This window comes from Trachemys scripta, chromosome 3 (assembly GCF_013100865.1).
Source record: "Trachemys scripta elegans isolate TJP31775 chromosome 3, CAS_Tse_1.0, whole genome shotgun sequence".
Taxonomy (NCBI): Eukaryota; Metazoa; Chordata; order Testudines; family Emydidae; genus Trachemys; species Trachemys scripta.
Window position 1 is genome coordinate 102,724,469 of NC_048300.1, and position 25,717 is coordinate 102,750,185.

At 42.7% G+C, this 25,717-nt stretch overlaps 1 protein-coding gene across 2 annotated transcripts in view; it reads left to right on the plus strand.

Annotated features, from left to right (window-relative positions):
* The window catches only part of IL20RA (interleukin 20 receptor subunit alpha), a 35,318-nt gene extending 12,913 nt beyond the window's left edge, over positions 1-22,405 (plus strand). The window contains exons 2-7 of one of the 2 annotated variants that reach the window (XM_034765565.1): positions 10,695-10,824; positions 13,818-13,996; positions 14,797-14,972; positions 17,559-17,703; positions 18,554-18,693; positions 21,228-22,405. In XM_034765565.1, coding sequence (XP_034621456.1) covers positions 10,695-10,824; positions 13,818-13,996; positions 14,797-14,972; positions 17,559-17,703; positions 18,554-18,693; positions 21,228-22,169 — 1,712 coding nt within the window. In that variant the 3' untranslated portion in view covers positions 22,170-22,405. The remainder of the gene's footprint in view (positions 1-10,694; positions 10,825-13,817; positions 13,997-14,796; positions 14,973-17,558; positions 17,704-18,553; positions 18,694-21,227) is intronic. The other variant, XM_034765566.1, reaches the window with a different exon arrangement.
* The last annotated feature ends 3,312 nt before the right edge of the window (positions 22,406-25,717 follow it).

Consider the following 25,717-nt stretch of genomic DNA (forward strand, 5'->3'; position numbering starts at 1 on the left):
ATAGCTCAGGGGTCAGCGAATTGGTCTAGTAAACTAAGGGTGACAAGTTCAAATCTGCCTGGGTAGTAGTTTCTGTCTTGTCTGTTGCTCCCCCTATCAAGTCGCTCATTGGCTACTCTCTCTATTCAGTGGGAGGAGGGGGACAATAACAGAAAATGTGGAAATGGCAGAAGTGCTAAATGAGATTTGGCTTTCACCAAAAAGGTTAGTAGTGATTGGACATCTAAGAAAGTGAACGCCAGTGAAAATGAGGTAGGATCGGAGGCTAAAATAGGGAAAGAACAAGTTAAAAATTACTTAGACAAGTTAGATGTCTTCAAATCACCAGGGCCTGATGAAATACATCCTCCTAGAATACTCGAGGAGCTGATTGAGGAGATAGTTGAGCCATTAGCAATTATCTTTGAAAAGTTATGGAATATAGAAGAGATTCCATTGGACTGGAAAAGAGCAAATATAGTGCCAATCAATAAAAAGGGAAATAAGGACAAGCCGGGGAATTACAGACTGGTCAGCTTAACTTCAGTACCCAGAAAGATAATAATGAGGAGTCCTGATGGCACCTTAGAAACTAACAAATTTATTTGGGCATAAGCTTTCGTGGGCTAGAGCCCACTTCATCAGATGCATGAAGTAAAAAATACAGGAGCAGGTATAAATGCATGAAAGGATGGGGGTTGCTTTACCAAGTGTGAGGTCAGTCTAACGAGATAAATCAATTAACAGCAGGATACCAAAGGAAGAAAAATAACTTTTGAAGTGGTAATGAGAATGGACCATTACAGACAGTTGACAAGAAGGTGTGAGTAACAGTAGGGAGAAATTAGTAATGGGGAAATTAAGTTTATCCAAAGAAGTGGGCTGTAGCCCACGAAAGCTTATGCTCTAATAAATTTGTTAGTCTCAAAGGTGCCACAGGTACTCCTGTTCTTTTTGAGGATACAGACTAACATGGCTGCTACCCTGAAACCTTAGGTTTTGTAATGACCCAACCACTCCCAGTCTTTATTCAGGCCTAATCTGATGGTATCAGTTTGCAAATTAATTCCAGTTCTGCAGTTTCACATTGGAGTCTGGTTTTGAAGTTTTTTTTGTTGAAGAATTGCCACTTTTAGGTCTGTTATTGAGTGAGCAGGGAGGTTGATGTGTTCTCCTACTAGTTTTTGAATGTTATGATTCCTGATGTCAGATTTGTGTCCATTTATTCTTTTGCGTAGAGACTGTCCAGTTTGGCCAATGTACATGGCAGAGGAGCATTGCTGGAGCATGATGGCATATATCACATTGGTGGATGTGCAGGTGAACGAGCCCCGGATGTTGTGACTGATGTGGTTAGATCCTATGATGGTGTCCCTTGAATAGATATATGGACAGAGTTGGTACCGGGGTTTGTAGCAGGGTTTAGTTCCTGGGTTGGTGTTTTCGTTGTGTAGTGTGTAGTTGCTGGTGAGTATTTGCTTCAGTTTGGGGGGCTGTCTGTAGACAAGGACTGGCCTGTCTCCCAAGGACTGTGAGAGAGGGATTGTCCTTCAGGATAGGTTGTAGATCCTTGATGATGCACTGGAGAGGTTCTAGTTGGGGGCTAGTGGCATTCTGTTACTTTCTTTGTTGGGCCTGTCTTGTAGGAGGTGACTTCTTGGTACCCTTCTGGCTCTTTCAGTCTGTTTCTTCACTTCATCAGGTGGGTATTGCAGTTTTAAGAACGCTTGATAGAGATTCTGTAGGTGTTTGTCTCTGTCTGAGGGATCGGAACAAATGCGGTTGTGTCTTAGAGCTTGGCTGTAGACAATGGATTATGTGATGTGGTCTGGATTAAAGCCGGAGGCATGTAGGTAAGTAGGTTTCTGGTATAGGGTGGTGTTTATGTGACCATTGCTTATTAGCACTGTAGTGTCTAGGAAGTGGACCTCTTGTGTGGACTGGTCCAGGCTGAGGTTGATGGTAGGGTGGAAATCATTGAAATCTTGGTGGAATTCCTCAAGGGCCTCTTTCCCATGGGTCCAGATGATGAAGATGTCATCAGTGTAGCGCAAGTAGAGTAGGGGCATTAGGGGACGAGAGCTGAGGAAGTGTTGTTCTAAGTCAGCCATAAAAGTGTTGGTATACTGAGGGGCCATGTGGGTACCGATAGCAATCCCGCTGACTTTAAGGTATAAATTGTCCCCAAATCTGAAATCGTTGTGGGTGAGGACAAAGTCACAAAGTTCAGCCAGGTTTGCAGTGATGGTATTGGGGATGCTATTCCCAATGGCTTGTAGTCCATCTTTGTGTGGAATGTTGGTGTAGAGGGCTTCTACATCCATAGTGGCTAGGATGGTGTTTTCTGGAAGATCATCAAAGGATTGTAGTTTCCTCAGGAAGTCAGTGGTGTCTTGAAAGATAGCTCGGAGTGCTAGTAGCGTAGGGCCTGAGGAGAGAGTCTACATAGCCAGATAATCCTGCTGTCAGGGTGCCAATACCTGAGATGATGGGGTGTCCTGGATTCCCAGGTTTATGGATTTTGGGTGGCAGGTAGAATACCCCAGGTCGGGGCTTAAGGGGTATGTCAGCGTAGATTTGTTCCTGTGCTTCTTTAGGGAGTTTCTTGATCAGATGATAGTTTCTTTTGGTAATCCTCAGTGAGGTCACAGGTTAATGGCCTGTAGAATGTGGTGTCAGAGAGTTGTCTAGCAGCCTCTTGTTCATATTCTGACCTATTCATGATGACTACAGCACCTCCTTTGTCAGCCTTTTTTATTTTATTTATTTTAGAACAACGCTTCCTCAGCTCTCGTCCCCTTATGCCCTTACTCTACTTGCGCTACATTGATGACATCTTCATCATCTGGACCCATGGGAAGGAGGCCCTTGAGGAGACTATGAAAGCTTATGCCCAAATAAATTTATTAGACTCTAAGGTGCCACAAGGACTCCTCAATGTTTTTGCTGATACAGACTAACAGGGCTACCCCTCTGAAACCTGTCATCAGAAAGATAATGGAGCAAATAATTAAGCAATCAATTTGTAAACACCTGGAAGATAATAAGGTGATAAGTAACAGCATGGATTTGTCAAGAACAAATTGTGTCAGACCAACCTAATAGCTTTCTTTCACAGGGTAACAAGCCTTGTGGACAGAGGGGGAGCAATAGATGTGGAATATCTTGAGTTTACTAAGGCTTTTGATACTGTCTCGCATGACCATCTCATAAACAAACTAGGGAAATGTAACCTTGATGGAGCTACTATGAGGAAGGTACATAACTGTTTGGAAAACCATTCCCAGAGAGTAATTATCAGTGGTTCACAGTCAAGCTGGAGGGGCATATAGAGAGGGGTCCTGCAAGTATCAATTGTGGGTCCAGTTCTGTTCAATATCTTCATCACTGATTTAGATAATGGCATACAGAGTATACTCATAAAGTTTGCAGATGATACCAAGCTGGGAGGGGTTGCAAGTGCTTTGGAGGAAAGGATTAAAACTCAGAATGATCTGGACAAACTGGAGAAATGGTCTGAAATAAATAGGATGAAATTCAATAAGGACAAATGCAAAGTACTCCACTTAGGAAGGAACAATCAGTTGCACACGTACAAAATGAGAAATGACTGCCTAGAAAGGAGTACTGCGGAGAGGGATCTGAAGATCATAGTGGACCACAAGCTAAATATGAGTCAACAGTGAAACACTTGTCAAAAAAACAAAAACAAAAGACCAAAAAACCCATCATTCTGGGATATATTAGTTACCAGGAGTGTTGTAAGCAACACACAAGAAGTAATTCTTCTGCTCTATTCTGTGCTGATTAGGCCTCAACTGAAGTATTGTATCTAGTGCTGGGCGCCACATTTCAGGTAAGATGGCTCACACATCAGCAATAATAAATCTGTAATAGGAACTTTATCAATCCTCTTGATGAGACGCATACCCGGATAAAATCCCATAGTCTCTCGTAGCTGTCTTGGCTTTGCAGCACTAACAGGAATAAAAGGCACTATACGTTTGCTATTTTTCACTACAATAAAAAGACATGACTCTAACTAGGCACGAGGATCTGATCTATTGAACAAGTAACATAACTGCACTCTAAAAAGATATGATTCTAGCATAGTGCAAAAATGGTGGTGACCTGTAATTAAAGCTAACCAGCTTTCTAGACCAAACAAAATCTCATGTAAAGAAAGGCAACTTCAAATTATATGCCTGCTCTGCAAACCCTTGCTCATGAGAGTAGTCTCATTGACTTCAATGGGTTTATTTAAGGACTGCACACCTGAGAAAGGGAGGTTTCCAGTTTAGTCCCTCTGTTTTAAATAATTCTGCAGTAGCTTACTCTAAGGTCATTGTTTGACTGTTGTTTGATGTGGTTAAATTTATTATTCTGTATTTGTTCTTCCCTTCTAATTCAGTTATGCCTTAGAGTCCTGAAATGTAAGGTGGAATTATGACTTAATATTTATAGTATCATTATCCAGAGCTCCCCGTCAGGGACTGTTGTACTGAGTGTTGTACAAACACGGAGACACAGTCTCTACTGCACTGTAGTAGCGACTCCAAATTTCTTCATTCATAAGAGAAATACAGAAAGTGGCTTTATTATGATGGAAAGTGATAAAGGTCATTGCAGACATTTCCTATGAAATAGAACATTTTTATGTATGTATTGAATCTGGTCAAGTTGAGTATATGACCAGCTTCTGATCTTGGTTATGCAGGCAACCCCATTGAAATCTGTGGATTTACTCCTGATTCTCACTGGTGTAATTGAGATCAACATGTGTGTTTAAAGACAGGAACTGAAATAAGCAGCTAATGAATGAGTTATATATGCTAATTAACTTCAATAGAAATCTTGGAATATAATTGTAAATTAGATTACTATAGACTTTCCTATGGCACTGTTGTATTAATTTAGATGGCATATATGGACAGGGCCAAGAACAGGAATAGAAACCAGATCTCCTGAATCCCAATCCAGTGCATTACCTGAATGTGTAAATTAAAGTTAATCTTTCCATCTTCCAAGTCAATGGTATAATTCTCATTAACTTCAAGGGGAGCAGGAATGCGACTTTCTTTAAAGAAAAGCCTTTCTCTTGCAAGTTCTGTGGGTTTTGCTCACTGAGATCGCCTGCAGCAGATGAGGCAATGTCTCTGTCTTGAGTACTCCTGACTTCACAGAAGCCACACCGGAGGGAGGAGGAAAGCAAAACATGAAATGAACCCCCCCACCTTGACACTTAGTATATTTTTTAAGATATTGTAGTGTAGTAAACAAATACGTGCCTCAGATCTGCTGTATAAATATGCTGGGAAAATGTAAATATTTTCATGTAGTGATGAACCTCCGAAAAGTTCAGGAAGGCAAATAAAATTCAGATGCTTGACTTCCATAGGTTTTGGTATCGCCTGTGTCTGCAACAAGAACTGATTTCCTCTATCTGGTGCAATTCAATGAGACTTTATTGGCATGAGAAGTATACAAGTGTTGCCAAAATATGCTATTTAAAAGACTAGCTGACCCCTGATATGTCAAACTTGTTTAGAACCCACCTAGGATAGGTCTTAACACCATGTTTGGAGTCTGATCCCTGGTGTCTGTTTGTCAATGGCATCCATTCATGATCTGGTGGCAGGTTGATTCACAGTCTGATGCCATGTCTGCCGTCTTTCTTCTGGAGTCAGGCACAGTTTTTCTTCATAGCTTTTTAGTGAGACGTCTCTTCTGACTCCTGACTCCAGGCAATTTGAGAAAATCCCTTTCTTGCGCTTCCTCATATTTTGAGTATTGGAGTGAAAAGTGCCTCTGTCTCTCAATCTGTCCTTTGTTACATAGGTTGCACAATTGTTCTTTTGTAAGATTGCTTCCCAATTTTCAGCTCTAGTTTGTGGTCACTGGTTCTGTTTTTGCTGAGAGTTTGCCTTAGCTTTATACATTTCACTGCAGTGAGGTAGCCTGCTTGTGTGATGGTCTTTAGCAGGCTAGTTTATTGTTGGCTTTGGTTTTTTTTTTTCTTTGCAGTGATATGTATATTGGTGGTTTTGATGCAGATCTCGCATATTAATCATTCTTTCCAGTTTTGTGCAGCTTTGTTGGTTCCCCTGGTCAGGAGGTTTTTCCTTTTCATCTGGATATAATTTCTGATCCTCTGTAGGGATATAAAATGTTAAACGGTTAACTGGTAAGCATTGGGCTTACCGTTAACCAACCTTAACCGTTAACCCCCTAAGCGCAGGGCATGCAGCCCCCCCAGCACCTCCAGCCCTTTCCCCCCACCCCCAGAACTGGGCAATGCAGCCCCAGGACCCACCAGCGCTGGGCGGTCCCCGCCACACCAAGTCCTGGCTGCCCTAGCCCCATCCCCACCAGCACTGAAGAGGAGAAGCCTGCCTGGGCTGGGGCCAAGGGGGAGAGGGCAAGCAGGAGGCGATTTTGGGGGAGCGTGGGCAGGACCATGCAGGGCTGTTTGGAGAGGCACAGCCTTCCCCAGCCTATTGGACATGCCACCCATGCAGAGTGCATTTTGTGCTTCTGACAGGGTGACCTAGGGCAAGTAGCATTTGATTGTTGGAATCTTGTGTGCTGTGGAGCTTCGCCATCAGACATGCGACCTAACAAGACTGCATCAGAGTGCTGGGAAATGTGAAAGAAACAGTAGCACAGCACAACTACTGGCAGGTCTGCACTTAAAATGCTGCAGCGCCACTGTAACATTTCAGTGAAGATGCTACTCTGCCAAAGGGAGAGCTTCTCCTTTGGCATAGTTAATCTATCTCCATGGGAGGCAGTAGCTATGTCAAGGTGAGAAGCCCTCCCATAGACATAGGGCTGTCTACACCAGAGGCTAGGTCAGTAGAACTGCGTTGCTCGAGGGGTGTGGATTTTTCACATCCTTGAGCGATGTAGTTCAACCCATGTACAGTTATAGTGTAGACCTGGCCTATGACTGTATCATGCCTGATGGGCTCCACTATGATCTTCAAAAGTAGAGAGAAACTGGGGACTTTGGGGTTTAAGCACCAGCCAATGAGGGGAAGGTGGAGGGTGGAAATGGGCATTTTCAATCAGAGGGTTAGGGCCAATTGTGACTGAGAGGTAGAGTTTCAATGAGAGTAAGGCACCTAAGTATCTTCGAAAATCTACCTGTGATGATGATTTTGTCCAAACCAGGTCATCCCTGATTTTTCTTATTATGCTGGAAGGTGATAATGGCAACCATCAAGCAGGTCTTTGATCTATAAGAACACAGAGCTGCTTAATACAAGTGGGTGTCCTATAGGGTGACCAGGTGTCCTGATTTTATAGGGACAGTCCCGATTTTTGGGTCTTTTTCTTATATAGACTTCTATTACCCTCCACCCCCGGTCCCAATTTTTCACATTTGCTGTCTGGTCACTCTAGTGTCCTAAGCACCTTTCTTTCAGGCTAAATGGAAGGAGCAATTAATTGCCTCTTTATGTTGTGAGAACGCTGGAAACATTAGAAGCCACCACACGAGGCCTGAGCAAAAGGTAACCCTAGAAGATTAAGAGGAGTTTCTATGCGAATGGTTGCCTAATAATCCTATAGCTCATGTATCTGTAAGATGTGTGTGAGAGACAAAAAAGCAAGAAGCAGCCAGCAGAAAGCAAGCTAAGTAGTCAGAAGTGTAACACAGGGTTGCCAGCTTTCTAATTGATGACAATCATACCCTGCCTCGCGTCTTCCCCTCAAAGCCCTGCTCCTGCCTTGCCTCTTCCCCTGACATCCCACCCCTGCTCTGCCTCTTCCCTCAAGGTCTCGCCTCTGCTCACTCACTCACTCCCTTCCCCCTGTCACTTGCTGCTCTTCCCCCGTTCCCTTTCCTCGTAGCTGGATCCTCTCCCTCTCCCCACCCTGCTGGGCTCCCTCTGCTCCAGAGCTGCAGCCTGATGCAGAGACCGCCTGCCCGCCCACGAGATGCAGGTAGGCGGCAGTTCCAGCTGAGCATGGGCTGGTGCAGGTTGATGACTCGGTGCCCCCCACCCTCCGTAACCAGACTTTAGGTGTCCAGTCAGTACATCTAACCAGATGCTGCCAGGTCCCCTTTTCGACTGGACTTTCTGGTGAAAAACTGGGCACCTGGCAACCCTAGTGTGGCCCTGGGAGGGAGCAGAGAGGCTTCTTGGGCACAGAAATTACTAGAGAGGCAGACTCGGAAAGAGAAAGCAAGGAAATTGCCTGCTGTTGGTTTGTTTCTACTGCATTAAGGGTACTTGGCTTTTGTGTACATTCTTCGTAAATATACAGGATTGCACCAAAGAAATACATAACTCATATCATTAATTTCTCTACCTATCTGCAACAATCATGCAAGGCACCAAATATTGGTTTACCGCTCAGGCCAAAAAGAGGCAACATTAATCAAGAAATTTGTGGAGGATATTTATAAGGCGAAGTTAAGCATACAGGCACATACCAGTGTTTTGACTGTATATTACCTTTCAAAAATGTTTATATATATTTTGAAGACTAGAAAATTCAGAATTAAGATTATATTTCCACCCTAAACCAGAAAGTCTCTTTCAAATAAAAGCAGTAACTGTAACTCTGCCCCAGTAGAATTGCAACAATATAATATTCTCAGATTGATTTTTGGGAAGTATTTCCTACTTTCGTTTTTACAGTTTGGCTTTAGGAAATCCTAAGGTGAGAGAAATCAGTTAAGGGAGCAGTGGTGACGTTGATTTGATTTATAGACCAGTGCCACAATTGTAATTAAGTGTTACACATTTGGAGAATAAATATTTAAATGATACTGAAACAAACTTCAAATAATTATTTAAGGCCATTTAAGGCAGTAACAAGGTCAGGTTTCACCACAAGGACTAACCCTTTTGTTAGGTTCCTGTTGTTCATTACATTATAATGTTTTACTTCCTCATTCCTCTGGTTCTTTGTTCAGCTAAAGAAGAACTACAACTACATCTCTAGAGGATGGGTTTAGGGGGCCTTGAAAAGTCCAGAGTGGCCACAGATTCCCTTTTTTAATTCCCTCTTATGCTCTTGTAGCCTCATACTTATGAGGAGAGATAATGCAAAGAAGACAGTTGTGCTGTTGTCCAACTTCAGAAATTTCAGGCCTGATCCTAAGTGTTGCTGAGTGCCTTCAGCTTCCAGTGATGTCCAACAATACTCCTGGCAGGAGGCACATAGGATTGAGTTGTAAGTAAAGGGTGCACGGTTTGGCTCCTGGTTATGATATCCTCATTAAGGCCCCAATTCAGCAAGGAATGTAAGCATGTGAGATTTCCCATTGGTGTGGAAATATGCTATAAGTTAGGCACTTACTTAAGTACTTTGCTGAGCTGAGGCCCATATTAGACCAAAACCAAATTCCTTGTTTAATCCTTTATTTCAAGAACTGGCTCAATGAGTAGTAATTTAGCTGAGTAACACTCCTGTAGCTAACATAGGGTCTGATTTATGTCTGGGTGAATACAGACAGTGACGTCAATGGAGATATACAGCTCTACACTTGTGTAAGTAAGATCAGAATCTTGACTGTAACCTCAGGCTGTGTCTGCATTACGCAGCTTTTAGCGACACAGCTGTGTAGCTGCTGTTTGTCAGCAGGAGAGAGCTCTCCTGCCAACAAAAATATTCCACCCGACGAGGCAGCAGCTTTATCAGCTGGGCGGCCCCAGGGCAGAGATCACTCCTGCCGACAAAGTGCTTTTCACACCGCGCTTTTCGTCTGAAAAACTTTTGTTGTTCGAGTGGGGGCGGAGGAGGTAAAACACCTGAAGTTTTGCCCATGAAGTTCCAGTGTAGACAAAGTGTCAGCGAGTAATGTTAAAGGTAATCACGTAACAAAATTATTACTATCACAGCAACTGTACACTAGAAGCCGACTATTCTGGATCACGCCTGTCTCAGTAGTAATAATAAAAATAATAATAAGAGATCGTAGTCTACAGCAGTATTATAATAAGGGTATGCAGCAGCATGACTCAAAACAATGTTCTTTTAACCAAGAAAGGCTGCTATTACATAGGAACTCTCCACACAGGCTTCAGGTAGAATAGTTTTGTTTCACAAAAGCAAACAATTAGAGAAATAAGGTGGATGAGATAATATCTTTTATTGGACCAGCCTCTGTTGATGAGAGAAACGAGCTTTTGAGTTACACAGAGCTCTTAAAAAACACACACACAATATTATTTTGGGAAATAGCTGATTGCAAATAAAAAAAAAACTCTAACCTGTATTTTTCAGTGAGCCAGAATGAGTTGTAACCCATATTTTTAAAAAGGCTCCAGGGGGGTTAAAATGGCTCCAGAGGATTACAGAACAGTAAGCCTGCCTGGCAAATAGGTTGAAATAATTGCTTCAGGGTTTAAGCCATCTTCTAACTATTAAAGATTAGAGTGAGATCTAATAGGAGGAACAGGTTATCCCACAGGTGCATACTCTGTGGTTCTTACGCTTTCCTTTGAATGTCTGGTGCTGTCCACTATCAGAGACAGGATACTCGACTAGGTGGACCTCTTGTGTGATCCAGTAGGGCAGTTTCTATGAGACAACTCAGAAAATAATCCAGGTTTCATGACCAATACAGCTCTGCTTTTTGGCAGGAAAAAAAAAATGTTGCACATTTTAGGGTTTCTTGAAATAAATAAATAAATTTGCTTTGGAGCAAATGTCTTTTGCAATTCTTAGTGATATTGTTCCTTTTTAATTTTCTTTTCCAGCAGAACTGTACTGTTCTTTGCCCAGTCCTAGAAATGTCCATTTTGAATCTAAAAACCTGAAGAATATCCTGCACTGGTCACCACCAGAAGAACTAGGAGAGGGAGTACTCTATAAGGTGAAGTATTTGATGTAAGTTTGCCAGTTGTCTCTTTTCCCTTTCTGGTAGCTTATTTAAAGGCACCTTTATGCAAAGGCAGGGATGGAAAACTAATTTTGAGAATGAATCAGGGCTTGGAGATGTAAATAAAAATAAATAGTTGAAACTATGTATTTTGTTATTACTTAGTATAGACTCAGTTAAAGGAAGTGTGAGGACAGAATATGTGAAGGGTATAAAATAAGAGCTTATGGGGGCATTGCGGAGATATGAGACGAAGAGATGAAGGGACATTGTGCCATAGAGAGGCTGGATCCAAATCATAGAGGAACTGTGTAAATTGTTAACACTTGTGCATGGGATATGGTAGTTGATAGAAGGTAGAATGTGCCTGTTCTTTGGAATTTGATCTCCTATACACTTGGAAATTAGAGGTAACTCTATTGAAATTAATGGAGTTATGCTGGTGTAAAATCAATATATATGAGATCAGAATCAAGCCTTTATCTGTGAAGGATTATATCTGACTCAGAATGACTAAGAATGTGGCTTAGGGCCACAGTCTGGTTATGCTTACCCACATTAAGAAGCACCATTACCACTTGTGTAGTAAGATACTATTCAATGGGAATGATGGCAGAAGAATTTGGCCCTTGAATAGTATTGATGATGGACAATGCTTCTGTCTTACCCCGCGCTACTAAGTGACTTTACCCCTTTCTTACTGTAATAACTTTGTCATAACATGAAGCCAAATTCAGACCACCTGCAAGTTGCTGTACTTAAGCTTTTTGCTAAAGGCTTCCAGGAGTTGTTCCAGCAACCAGGCTTAGGAGAATCCATGCCATGCCCCTTTTCCTTTGGCCTGGCTTTCTGTGCTAGCTGGAGGGATAGCATAGCTAGAGTAACTAAGATATTTAGGTGTTGTGATGCTCACCAGGCTACAGCCATTCTCTCCCCCCTCCCCCCCAGCCCAGTGGCTCTTTAAATATGTGGAAGAGCTTCAACAGGAGAGACTGACAGAGATCCCTATCAGAAGATGCCAGAGCTTAATGGTTAGAGAGATTGGAGACCCAAGTTCAAATCCTTTCTCCCCCTCTGCCTGAGGTGTGGAATTGAACCTGGGAATAGGCACCGAGTTTCTAATCTGCCGGGAGTGCTCTCCTGGCTCCGCCCCCACTCCACCCCTTCCTCCAATGCCCCACCCTGCTTCTTCCTACCCCTGCTCCACCCCCACCCCTCCTCTTCCTACCACTTCTCTGCCCAGTTCCGCCCCCTCCCCGAGCAAGCTGCACCCTCGCTCCCCGCTCCGCCCCTCCCAGCATCTCCTGACGTCACAAAACAGCTTATCTGCGGTAGGCGCTGGGAGGGAGGAGTAGGCTCTGGGAGGGAGGGGGCGGCACAGATCAGCGGGGTCTGCCGGCAAGCAGGAGGTGCTGGGGAGAGGGAGAGGCATTGATAGGGCGGCTGCCAGTGGGTCCTAAGCACCCACCTTTTTTTTTTCCTGTGGGTGCTCCAGCCCCAAAGTACCCACAGGAAAAACCACTAACCGCTGTGCTAAAAGTTGCAAGGCCGGCTCCATAAGCTCCTCCAGCAGCCAGATTTTTGAATGGGACCCGATCTGGTAGGCAGCCTCTCAAATGGGCATCTGGATGCCTAGAGGAATGTGGTAGTGTGTGTGCTCAAAGGCCGAAACATAGGCACCCAGGGAACTTTTACCCTGAAAATTGAAGCACTGAGTCAATTTAGGCACCTACAGGGTTTGGTGGGAGTTTTGTGAATCTCCGCCTAAAACAGACTTTGGCACTTAAATCTGGCATTTAGACATTTAAGTACCTTTTTGAGTCTGGGCCTTCGTAGCATCAGCATTGCCTCAGAGTAGTGAGATCCTCAAGTGGTTGGCTAAGCCCGGTTTCAGGAACAAAATGGCCCAACCAGACTGACAAACAGGACCCAAGGAGCAGAACTTTATAGTCATATAAACAGATCTCTTGTGTGTTTTGCATCCAAATGATAACCCTTTAAAATAGAGATTTTGTCAGGGGAGCAATGACACACCCTTAATTACATCTCTGGAATATAGCTCGTAAACTAGTGTGCATGTTCGCTACTGCCCTCTGGTGGATGGCAGGTAAGTAATTGTATTGCACTGATTTATAAAGAAGATTTCAGGGTAGAAGCCGTGTTAGTCTGTATCCTCAAAAAGAACAGGAGTACTTGTGGCACCTTAGAGACTAACAAATTTATTAGAGCATAAGCTTTCGTGGGCTACAACCCACTTCTTCGGATGCATATAGAGTGAAACATATATTGAGGAGAAATATATACACACATACAGAGAGCATGAACAGGTGGGAGTTGTCTTACCAACTCTAAAGTGGGAGAACACTTTAACCTGTCTGGTCATTCTATGACAGATCTGCGGGTGGCTATCTTAAAACAAAAAAACTTCAAAAACAGACTCCAATGAGAGACTGCTGAGCTGGAATTGATATGCAAACTAGACACAATCAACTCAGGATTAAATAAGGACTGGGAATGGCTGAGCCATTACAAACATTGAATCTATCTCCCCTTGTAAGTATTCTCACACTTGCTTCTTATAAAACTGTCTGTACTGAGCTACCTTGATTATCACTTCAAAAGTTTTTTTCTTACTTAATTGGCCTCTCAGAGTTGGTAAGACAACTCCCACCTGTTCATGCTCTCTGTACGTGTGTATATATTTCTCCTCAATATATGTTTCACTCTATATGCATCCGAAGAAGTGGGTTGTAGCCCACGAAAGCTTATGCTCTAATAAATTTGTTAGTCTCTAAGGTGCCACAAGTACTCCTGTTCTTTATAAAGAAGATGTAAACCCTTCGTAATTACAACCCACTACTGGGAAATCTCCATCAATACAAATGGTAGCTGCCTGAGATTTGGGAGCAGAAAGTTCTGTTCTTCATATGTGCAGTTTACCAGGTGACTACTATGTTTCTGGCCATGGTTCTTGTTCAGCTCTCTCTTCTCTCTCATGCAGATACGGCATCGGTAAATGGATTAAAAAGTCAGAATGCAAGAACATCAGTAGAAGATGGTGTGACCTCTCCAACGAAACATATAACCACGAAGACCAATACTATGCAAGTGTAAAAGCCTTTTTCAATGGCAACTGTTCCAGATGGACAGAAACTGCACGGTTCAATCCTCTCACTGATAGTAAGGAAAGACAATAAAGTTAGGGGTTCATAGCTGTGATTACATCATGAAACATTAACATTGCATGCTCACCCTCAAGTGCAAAGGAAGAAACTTTTATTTCCTAGCATGTCAAAACTGTTTTTACTATTGACAGAACTAGTTGGAGTGTATCTGATAAGAATTTGAGTTTCTATGCCAATTGCATATTAAGTATGTTTGAAATATATCTATTATGTGTTGAATAACAGGTGAACAGTGTTTGAAGGTATGGTAATACTTCACTCTACTTGAAAAGCTGGCAACAGTGCATGTATGGTTTGGAGAACACGTTAAGAAGAAAAAATGTTCTGCAGTCCCTAATAATACTTTTACATTATAGCTCCTACTAACCAGGCAGCGTCCATAACAATAACGTATAGTGCCATGTCTCTCATCTGCGCCAGACAGACAATCTGAGTGCTCTCCAGAAATTCCTAGTAACTTAGCTCATTTTAGTAAGCTGAAATCTTATGCACATTGACATAAGTCAAATCGTAAATTTCAAGGCTTTTTAGTCTGCTAGGCACAAGGATTCCTAACCCAAACTCCCAATCCAGTAGTATCCACACTGTTGATATTAAGGCTTAGTTGCTTATCCAGATAATGCATTTCTAACAATATAAAAGGAATTATTCTAAGTTACAGTTAAGTCCCCAAAATCTATAATGAAACTTAATATCATCCACAGTTTAGGAAATTTTAATATCATAGTAGTCATATCAAATTTACCTTTGCTGTCTGAAATTGCTTTATGCAAGTGTATAAACTTATCTTTCCAGCTAAAATTGATCCACCAGCAGTTACTGTGTCTTCCACTGAAAAATCCATATCAATAGTTCTGACTGCTCCTGAGAAATGGAAAAGAACCCCTGAAGAGGAATCTATATCTTTGTATCAAGTCTACTCTGGCCTGCAATATAATGTGTCTGTACTCAACAAAAAAACAAAGAAAAGGGTAAGCTTGAAAAGGCGATAGAACAGTACATATTAAATCTTTTCACATGTTTATGGAACTTGCACTGTAAGTAATAGCATGGCTGGTTTACTTCACTTTTCTTTCACCCTCTTCCCTGGTTCTTGTCACGCAGACCGAAAGCGGAAGAACAGATGTCCGAAGTGCAGGTTGTGCTAAGGTCAGGGACAGGCATTTCTTTGGTCTTTTAGGGTTTTATACCTTCTCCCCCCCCCACAGTTCCCACTGGCCCCTCCCAACTGGTTGCTTGACCTTGCCTTGAGAGAAGAGCCAGGCAGCCTTCCAGTGTACGCTCATGTATTACACTCCCACCATATCCTGTAATACTTTAACTGCTCTATCCCTTATCTCTTCTCATTGTACCAAAAGCCCCATCTGGTTGTGGGAAATGCAACACACAGTGTATTTGTTCTTCACACAGAGTAGTACAAGATATAAGAATATCAAAAAGTCAAACCCAAAATTCTATCTCAGGCTGACAAACAGGCTTATATGCTAACACATTTATTGAAATATAATTCTGCACATGCCTGTAAAGGCATGGCACCCACCTCTCGCTGATGCCCCTTTCTGGCCACGTGCATCTTCTTTTTTTTAAACTGGTCCTGGTATCAGGCCGTACCCCCAGGGCTTCCTCCTCAGAGACAATTGTTTTGCCCTCTTAGTCTGTTCTGGTCCTAGCTCTCCACCTGGGCCTCCTGACAGTTTACTTCCTTCTGGGGGCTTACTGCTGTCCAAATGTAGGCCTTTTGCCCATCCACTACTCCAGGCCCCCAGTCCAGGGACCCTAAGAATAGCAGCTGTGCACTACCACGTCCCCTTAGCAAAACTGCCTTCAATTCCTTGGGCCACTTCCCTGCAGCCCCACCTTTCACTGATGCCTTACCCTTAGCTCAGGGCTCTTCTAAGCTCAGGCCTAGCTGCCAGCCAGAGCTCTCCAGTCCATACTACCACTGAGCTGTCTGTTGTCCTGCAGTTTCCTTTAACCAGCCAGGAGCACCATCTGCACTTCTCTAACTCCAGCAGGAAACTGTCTGTCTCTGCCGCCCTCCTGAGCCCTGATTGGCTGCTTTCCCTGCAGCCACTCTAGCCTGCCTGGAGGACCTCTCCACTGCTTTTTTCCTGGGACAAGTGTGGCAGGACCCTGAGGCCTCCCTCTGGGTCTAGTCCACACCGTCACAATGCCACACATCTGGTTATAAAACTTGTGTGATAAACCACATCCTTTGACCACCACATCTGAACACTGCCCACCAATCCATCTCACCCGATTCAATCTAATATTCCAAATCATGGAGCAACTTCAAGCAGGCACATAAGAAAAAACAATGACTTGCTATAAAAATATTTCTACCCCCCCCCCCCCCACACACACACACACACTCCTCTTCCAAAGTACAATGCCGTGAAGTGCAGGATAAGCAAATTTAATTACTGGCGAGGTCCAATTTCTCATGGTTTTGCAGGGCTGGAAACAGGTGCATTATATCATTGGAGAGGGGAGATGCCCAACTTTCAAAGGGGACATCATTAGGTGCAAGCCCTTCAAAGTTCTAAAATATTGGCCATTGACGCTGTAACAATTTTATATATAGGAAAGTTATTTTTAGATCTCTTTTGCGGCTGTTTTAAATGTAATCGCTATTTTTAATTTGCCTCCAAGATTGGGCACCTAGTTTAACAAGCAGAGTTTAACAAACTCTTATCCTAATTTAAAAAAATGTATTGTAAAACTTGAACACGTGTCTTAAGCAGTCTTCCTGTAACGTGTGGCACGTAGAGAATAAAAGGTGTAGTGTGAAGGTTCTATTAATACTCATTTGAGCTGTCCTGCATAATTCACTTGTGGATTCACCATTCATGACTACGGTTACCAATCTACACCCATGACTCTTTATACTACCCTATCAGCTGCTCCATATTAATATAATGCTATTTCTTTAAAATGCCTAAAAGCTGCAGTTATTCCACAGATGAACTATGGCTAAACATTCTTGGCAGCCTTTTTTCCTCTGATGTCACAGTTTGCTTTTTTAACATAGTGGGACTCCACCAGTGCTGTTCAATAATAGTCCAGCTTTCCAGGCCCATAGAGAAGTGAGAGGGCTTCATTCTGTTCCTATTTAAGTCAGAGTTAAAACTCTCATTAACTCTGGTAGAAGCGGGGTTGGCCTCAATAAGTTTACCTAAAATGAAAACTAAATGTAACCTTATTGGACCTTGTTAGGACGCCCTACAGAAAGACCAGAGAGATGTTTCTTGTATATCGCAATATCCATCTGAGTATATGCTAGTAGTGTTCCATTTTCTCTCCTTTCTGTAAAGGGGAAATTGGTCAGTAACATTACAGAATATTACATTAAATAGAAGTTAAAATGCTCAGATGAGGTAATGTAATAACTAATTCTGTTTTCATTAGTGTTCAGAAAAATGGAAATAATTTAGGATTCATGGTCTACCTCACGATAATGGTTAGACTGTTGCTCTTTCCAAGTTGTTTTAATAAAATCCATCATCTGTGTTTTAGGGTAGGCTCTAAATAAAAGTTATCTTCTTCTTTTTTTCTAGTGGGTCTTCTCTATTAAAAACAATACACTGGTTGTGCCCCGGTTGGAATCCAATACAGTTTACTGTGTCAATGTACAGACATATGTTACAACACCACTTTTGCTCAGTGGATTTTCCAAAGAACATTGCATTGCTACTCTGAAAGGTATGTACAAATCTGCAACATGAGAAGAGAATGAAATTTAGATCGGAGTTTGAGATTATCACAGTTATATGTCTTGCTAAAACAGGGAAAATTCTAGAATAGGTGCAGGTGAGAACTGCCTAGGGTGCCAAATGAAAGAGGCAGTCCTGATTTTGGAAAGTTTCCCCTTCTCTCTTCCCCCACCAGATTTTGATCCATTGTACTGATGAAGAATCTCCCAAAATGTTTTTCCCTGGCTGCAAAACACATGTGGTCCTACTGACTGGGGCTCACATGACATGACTTCATCTGTGAGCAGGCTGTTCCTCAGGGCATAAAGCTCATCACCTTCTATTCTCTTTCCCCCGATAGCCTATGGTCTTTGCTGCAGTTTAATGGATTCTGGAATCCGTTTGTGAGCGTGCACGCTCTTTCTCTCTCCCTCCTTACCCACCAGTCTTCAAATCCAGAGCATTCAGGAGTATGCCTACACCAATAGCAGCAGGAAACACAGCAGACTGTTCAGCTCTGCTGCATGAAGCTGAGGTCTTTGGGTAAAACAATCCTTTCTCGGAAGAAAAGGGGTTCAGTATCCGAGAGAAATCAGGATTAAAACTGTTCTTTCAGTAGGCATTTTTCTCACAGTGAGGGTGAGTTAGGTTAGCTAGTTCCACCTGCAAAGACAAGTGGTATTATCAAAATTTGGTCTCTGGATCAGATGTCACCATTTTCATCCCCTACAGATGTCAAAAATCCCTGAATGCAGCACACTCACATCCTCCATCTAGACAGCAGCGTGACAGGTGCCTGGGACAGCTCATAATATTAAGAAGTAAACTACATAATGCAATAACTTCTGTTTTATTAACAGACCCAGCAGTAGAGCAGACTATAACAATCGTATTTGGATGTATTCTGCCCATCATTTTAACAGGCCTCATTATGTCTATGGCAGGCTATTATGTGCACAGGTATATTCATGTCAGCAAGCAAAAGCATCCGGCTAACCTGGTAAGTGCTCCTCATTTACTCACTAAGGCCCCAGTCCTGCCATTTACATTGCACCTATGCAGAGCCCCATTGAATTCACTAAGCCTCCATGTGAGCGTTGCAGCCTGCCTGCATGCCACATATTGCAGGATCAGTGCCTTAAGTCCCACTCATATCAAGAAAAGAGCATCACATGCTGGTTGTTAATTTTACTCATTCTTCTGTATTTCCTATATTAACAGCTGTGCCTGTGTTAGGCATGACTGCCTGGCAGTCTTTCCTAAAAAGATGCCCAAAGTTACTGAACATCAAAATGGAACTATTCTCTTAGTCTTGGAAAGGGTCATTGCTATAAGCAAGGACTAAGGTGCACTGAGGCAAATGCCATTAGTAAGCGGGCAAGATTTCTATATTTACCCAGGGAGATCTATGGAGAGGATTCAGTGAGCAAAAATTATTAATTAGATTAATTCATCACCAAATAGAGGAGAGAATTAAAAATGCAAAAAGTCAAGACCAAATTAAATAGTGATGCTGTCTTGGACTATTACTAGATATTACTCCAGTTCACTGTTTAATTATGTTTCTGGAGGATTTAGCATGTCTGCACTGGGCACATTACTTAACTTTCAATTTTAGTATATTTCAAATACAGTACAATCTCAGTTAGATCTGCTTTTGTATATTATTCTACTAGCATCCAACTGTACTACTAATTAGATAGCCCAAAGAGGTATGTAAAAACATTTACAAGTTTTTCTCTTTCATTTTATTACATTAACAGTTTTTTAAAGAAAATATCTTTAAAAGAATAGGGTGCGGTGTGGGAGGTTTCATTTCTAATCCCTAAAAGAAGAACTTTATCTCCTAGATATTGCACAGCAAGTTGCACAAACACTGATGCACCATCATAAAAAAATACCTTACTCAGAGTATGTCTACACTAGAAATGCTATGGCAGCACAGCTGCAGTTGCACCGTAGTGTAGACATGTACTACAGCGACAGGGGGGTTCTTGCATTGTTGTAGTAAATCCACCTCTGCGAGAGATGGTAACTAGGTCAACAGAAGAATTCTTCCGTCAACTAGCGGTGTCTTCACAGGGTTTAGGTTGTCTTAACTACATCTCACAGGATGGGAAATTTTTCACAAGCCTGAGCCACATAGTTAAGCCAACCTACCTTTGCAGTGTGGACCAGCTCTCATTTGTGATGTTAACTCTCTCTCCGTGACAGAGGATGGCATGGAGGGTTTGAAGGAGGTAGAGAGAATGATGGGATTAAACCTACAGCACCATGGCAGGGTTGGTGCTGTAGGTGCAGCATCTTACAAGAGTTCTTGCAGGGATTGTGCCTCAGGAGGGTGCGATACTTTCAAAAACCATGGGGCAGTGCAACCATTGTGCTGGTTTTGGACCATCACTGGGCCACTGCCTTCCTCTGATATGGAGCTAGTTTCATCTGGGGAGACCAGAACTGTCATTGTCACTAGCGTGGGGCAGCCTTTGCACTCAGGGGAGTTCAGAGTTGCTGCTGTGGCCAGACCCCATGAAGGTACATCTTCTCCAACCTCCACCTCTCGACATCTGAGTTAAAATCATGACTTAAGTAACAAGTGAAAATTAGTCCATATCTCAACCACCATTTTGCCACATCTGCAAACTCCTCTCCTGATTGGGAGTCTCCAGCCATGGGGAGGTAGAATAACCAAGATGTTTCAAGTCAGAACTGAAGAGCATTAGGAGAACTTTCTGGAACAGCTTTCGTGCTACACTACACCTTTCTCAGATTAGTGGTATTAGTCTCTCATTTTACTGAGCATTAAAGTGCTACACTTTTACAATAAAAAAGGCAGCTTCATGGTTTCTGGTTTTGGGTTTTTTTTTCACCCTGGGCGTATTTTATTTACAGTGGCTGCACTTACTGCATTTGAAAGGGTCTGCTGATTGGAGAGAGGTTCTTTGTACTTAAAATGAGGATTGCTGGTAGACACCAGTAATATCTCTCAAACTGGAAAAAACCTAAGTACAGCTATTATTTAACTAGTACTTTGCAATCCTGTAATATTTTCCATCGGAAGATCTTGGATCACCTTGCAAATGCTAACAAGCAAATTATGACACGCACAACTTCTGTGAGGAGTAGGTAACTAGTGATATCCCCATTTTACAAATGGAGGTGCATAGAGGGTGAAGTAACTTGCCCCAGGGTCACAAATGCACTCTGTGGCATGGCCGAAAGTAGAACACAAACCTCTGGACTCTCAGTCCTGTGTTTGAAACCAAAACTTCCAATGTGAAGGTAAAGCCTGATTACTGAATGCACTGCGAACTTTGCCTTAAGATGGAAGCTTTCTGAATGACCCTACCAATGGACTTAGAGCTCCTCTTGTCGCTGCTTAAAGAGAGTGGGCCATTTTGTACTTCTCCCTTCCTCTCCTCTTGAACCCTGACCAGATGGGACCTAATGGTACATTTTAAAAGTAGATGCCAAATAAGTTGCAGTTAGATGGTATTGCTTGTATTTTTTTTAAATCAAAATGTCTTTCTATTCCAGGTATTGCACTACACCGATAAATGTGATGAGAGGGTTTTTATCCCCTCTGAAAAAATAGTGGTTAACTTCATCACTATTAATATGATGGGTGAGTACAAGACTTCCCAGGAAACCGTTAATTTAATAGGCAGGACCAGCCACAGTTGCAGTTCCATTCATGATGAAAGCAGAGTCGATGATAAGCCTCTGAAAAGGGCACTGGAAGTGAAACACATGGTTGATACTTCTGAAGATGTGAAAATTTTACCTGACTCTGAGCGATATGGGATATGCCAACATGGATTCCACTCTGCTTTGGGTCAAAGGAATGAAGGGGTTGTAGAGTATGAACTTGATGTGAGGCCTGCAGACCTTTTTCCTGTGCAAAAGCTAAAAGAATGTGGTTTGGCAGAGAAGTCTTCTGCACCAAGAAAACTGCTAGATGAGCCACAGATCACTTTGAGGGATTTCGCTGACAATAAAATGGGACAGTCATACTGTCCCCAGCTTGATGTGCGGGTTACAGACATGTGTTCGGTGCAGAAACTAAAAGAACTCAATTGGGAGGAGGAGGCTGCTGCACCAGAGGAACTACTGGATGATCCACAGCTTGATTTGGGTACTGAAAAAATAGGACAATCTTACTGTCCCCAGTTAAGAACAATAACACAGAGCCTCCAAGACCAAACTGGGACAATGGAGGTAGAAGAGGAGGATGAACAGACCATATTAATAGATTGGGATCCTCATACTGGAAGACTTTATATACCTACTTTGTCCAGTTTTGAGAGTGATGCACATAAAGAAGTATTTGAGCATGAAGTGTGTGATCAGCCTGCTAAAGAGGGGCTTTTGTCCAAACTCTGTAAGAGGCAGGCGTCTGATGAGCCATCAGTAGACCAAGAACCATATCTCCTGCAATTCAAGGAGCAATGGGGCTTGCATGTAAAAATGGAAGACTGAACAGGCTTCCTTCAAGACTTTAAATGTTAAATGTAAATTGTTCTTTATACCTTCAAAAGGTATTTGTTTCATCCAAATCATGGCTCAGTTTGGCCTAGAGGCTGGATTTGTACCGGCATTATCTAATCTCTGCTATGTTGTCATCTTTTTGAAGACTTGTATTGTAAAGAGGATGCTCTATAAGGATTATTCTGGTGTCTTCCTCATGTTATACACATTAAAACAAATGATCTGTGCTTGAAAACAATTATTTTTAGGAAATATTAGGAAGCTTTTCTCACTATGCACTGAATAAATCATTAAAAAATAGGAAGGAAGCAGAGAAAGAATCTGAGGCATCTTCTGCCACAAGGATTCTAAGGGCCATGACAGATTTCCATGGGAGATTTCACATATTTTGGTAAAAATAAGTAGACTTATTTAAAGGCCCCGTCCAGCCCCCATTGAAGTCGCTTGAGAGATTGCTGTAAGCTTCCTTGGGAATTGGATCAAGCTTTAATAAACTCATGACTGCCTCTACTATAAAATCTTTACTGAGAGGTGGGGAGAAAAGACCAATTTTTTGTGGGAATTAACAACTTCCACTGTATATTGTTTTTGCAGAAACATTATCTACGGTAGTCATTAATATTATAGAAGCTCTTAGAGGCCCCAAATGAGATTTGGGCCCCATTGTATTAGTGTTGTACTAATATTTAGTAAAAGATAGTCCCTACACCAAAATGTTTACAATCTAAACAATGGTGGAAAAACAGAAATACTGTTATTGCCTGATCAGCCACGCAACAGTCGCTGTAGCAATCTCTATCAATGCAGTAGCAGTAAATTATTGGTGACACTTTTAACATCCTCAAGGAAAGTGCATATATTACCCTTAAACATTCTAATTACCCTAAATCAATCTTATTAAAATAGGCTAGGTGCTTTTATCAAGCCAAAGTAATCCGCAACAAAATAAAGACTTTCACATGAAAGCATAGTTGCAGCGACAGGGGGTCACTGAAGTTAACTAACTGAATAGGAGCGCCTTGTGCAATCTTGTAGATAAAAAAATCAATACATTCCTCAGACAGACAAACGGGGAATATTAAATAGGAGTAAGCAGGTGCTGTTACTTCTGCATTCAGCGTTGGTGAAACTTGATCCTGGTCCATAAGTATCAACATCTGGAGAAGATATCATTATAACAGAGAAGCAGATGAAAGCATAACAAAACCCAGAGCATGTCTCCGCTACAGGCACTTCAGTGGCACAGATATGGTACTGCAATTATGCCACTCTAGTCCCGCAGTGTAGACACTTCCTACATTGACCAAAGGGGTTTTTCCATCGCTGTAGGTAATCCACATCCCTGAGCACCTGTAGCTAGGTTGACGGAAGAATTCTTCTGTTGGCCTAGCTGTGTCTACACTGGGGGTTAGCTCAGCTGAACTACAACTCTCGGGGGTGTGAATTTTTCACATTCCTGAGCGACCTAACTACGTTGATATAAATTTTAAGTATGGACCAGGGTCCAGTGGCTGGAAGTTGAAGCTAGAAATATTAAAACTGGAATTAGAGTACACTTTTTTTAACAGCAAGTGTAATTAACAATTGGAACTGCTTACCAATGGCTGTGTAAGATCTTCCTTCACTCAAAACACTAGAAGTTCTATTGGCATAAATCTGACTCTGGGCTGGCTGTTAATTATTCCCTTGTGAAAGTTACAATCACTCATTCATCAAGGTCAAAGATACTACTGATCCTGCGGTCCAATGACAGCTTGAGAAGGAAATAGTTCACCAGCATGACTCCCGCAGTGACGTTCACAGTGCCAGAATCAATTCTCATTTATGTTAGTGATTTGTGCAGGTGCTGGCTTTATCAGCAGCCAGCACCTAACATAAACAGGAATTATCAGGATTGATTTACAAGAAATGCATCAAAGGGCATTAAGAAATGTTGTGCGGCAGTTGATCAAAAGCAGGTCAGCTTGGTGGCAATAACCTGGTATAAAAGCAATACTGAAAATTACTTATGGTTTCTTATTTCCCGTTGCAAATCATGGGCCATCTCATGCCATTTTTTAAAAGCGAATTCCCTATGGAAATAGTTCTGAATAAATATCAACACACATCAGGAAACTTAATCTTTATTAACTCTATCAGTTTAATACATTGTGGTTATTCTGAATGTTGATCCTTAAATGCAGTATTTGTGTATTTGATTATGGATTTTAATACTTTCTCCTTCTACAGCAGGGGTGGGAAAACTACGGGACACGGGCCAGGCCTACCAGCCATTTTAAGCCGGCCCTCAAGCTCCCGCTGGGGAGCGGGGTCTGGGGCTTGCCCCGTTCCGGAGCTCCAGCCACGGCGCAGGGTCAGGAGCTGCTCCACGTGGCTCCCAGAAGCAGCAGCAGGGCCCTGCTCCAACACTCCAGCCAGGGAGCAGGGTCGGGAGCCACGCCACACAGCTCCAGGTAGCAGCGGCATGGCCCCCCTCTGGCTTCTACATGTAGGGGCAGCCAGGGGGGCTCAGTTCTGGATGCTGCCCCTGCCTCAAGCACCGCCCCTGCAGCTCCCATTGGCTGGGAACCGCAGCCAATGGGAGCTGCAGAGGTGGTGCTTTCAGACGGGGAAGCATGCAGAGCCAGCTGGCCATGCCTCCTCTTAGGAGCCAGAAAAGGGACATGCTGCTGCTTCCAGGAGCCGCTTGAAGTAAGCGCTGCTCGGAGCCTGCACCCCTGAGCCTCTCCCCGTGCCCCAACCTCCTGCCCTAGCCCTGATCCCCCTCCCACCCTCTGAACCACTCGATCCCAGCCCAGAGCACCCTCCTGCACCCCAAACTCCTCATCCCCTGCCACTCCCTGAGCCCTCACATCCAGCTGGAGCCCTGCCCTGGAGCCCAGTCCTGAACCCTGGACTCCTCATTTCTGGCTCCACCCCAGAGCCCGTGCCCCCAGCCAGAGCCCTGACTCCCTGCCACACCCAAACCCCAATTTTGTGAGCAATCATGGTCCGCCATACAATTTCTATTCCCAGATGTGGCCCTCGGGCCAAAAAGTTTGTCTACCCCCATTCTATAGTATTTTCCATCCAAGCATCCCCAAACACTTTACAAACATTAAACAAAGTATCATCAAGACTCCACTCTAAATAAGGTGTTATTACCCCAATATTACAGACAGGAAAGCGGAGGGCAGGGGAAGGTTGACTGAAGACACATAGCAAGTATGATAAGCTGTGGAGCCAGAAATCAACCCCAGATAATCTGATCTTCAGACCACTGTTATCTTTCCCTTTGCCATTATATTTAATAAGGTTTTAAGATTATTTTAACATATAGAAGGTAATGTTTCTGTTTAGTGAATGATAAACTGCGGAGTCACTTCTCTTGCTAATAGCATTTTATTTACCTTTAAATTGCAAACACAGTAACCTGAACTTACATTTGTAATCTTACATATATCTATATATAAAATGTGTGGCCCTAAAGCAGTTTTGTTATCGTTAAAAGTGAAATTAAAAGCAACATGTTGCAGGCTGATGCTATTCACTGGCAAGCT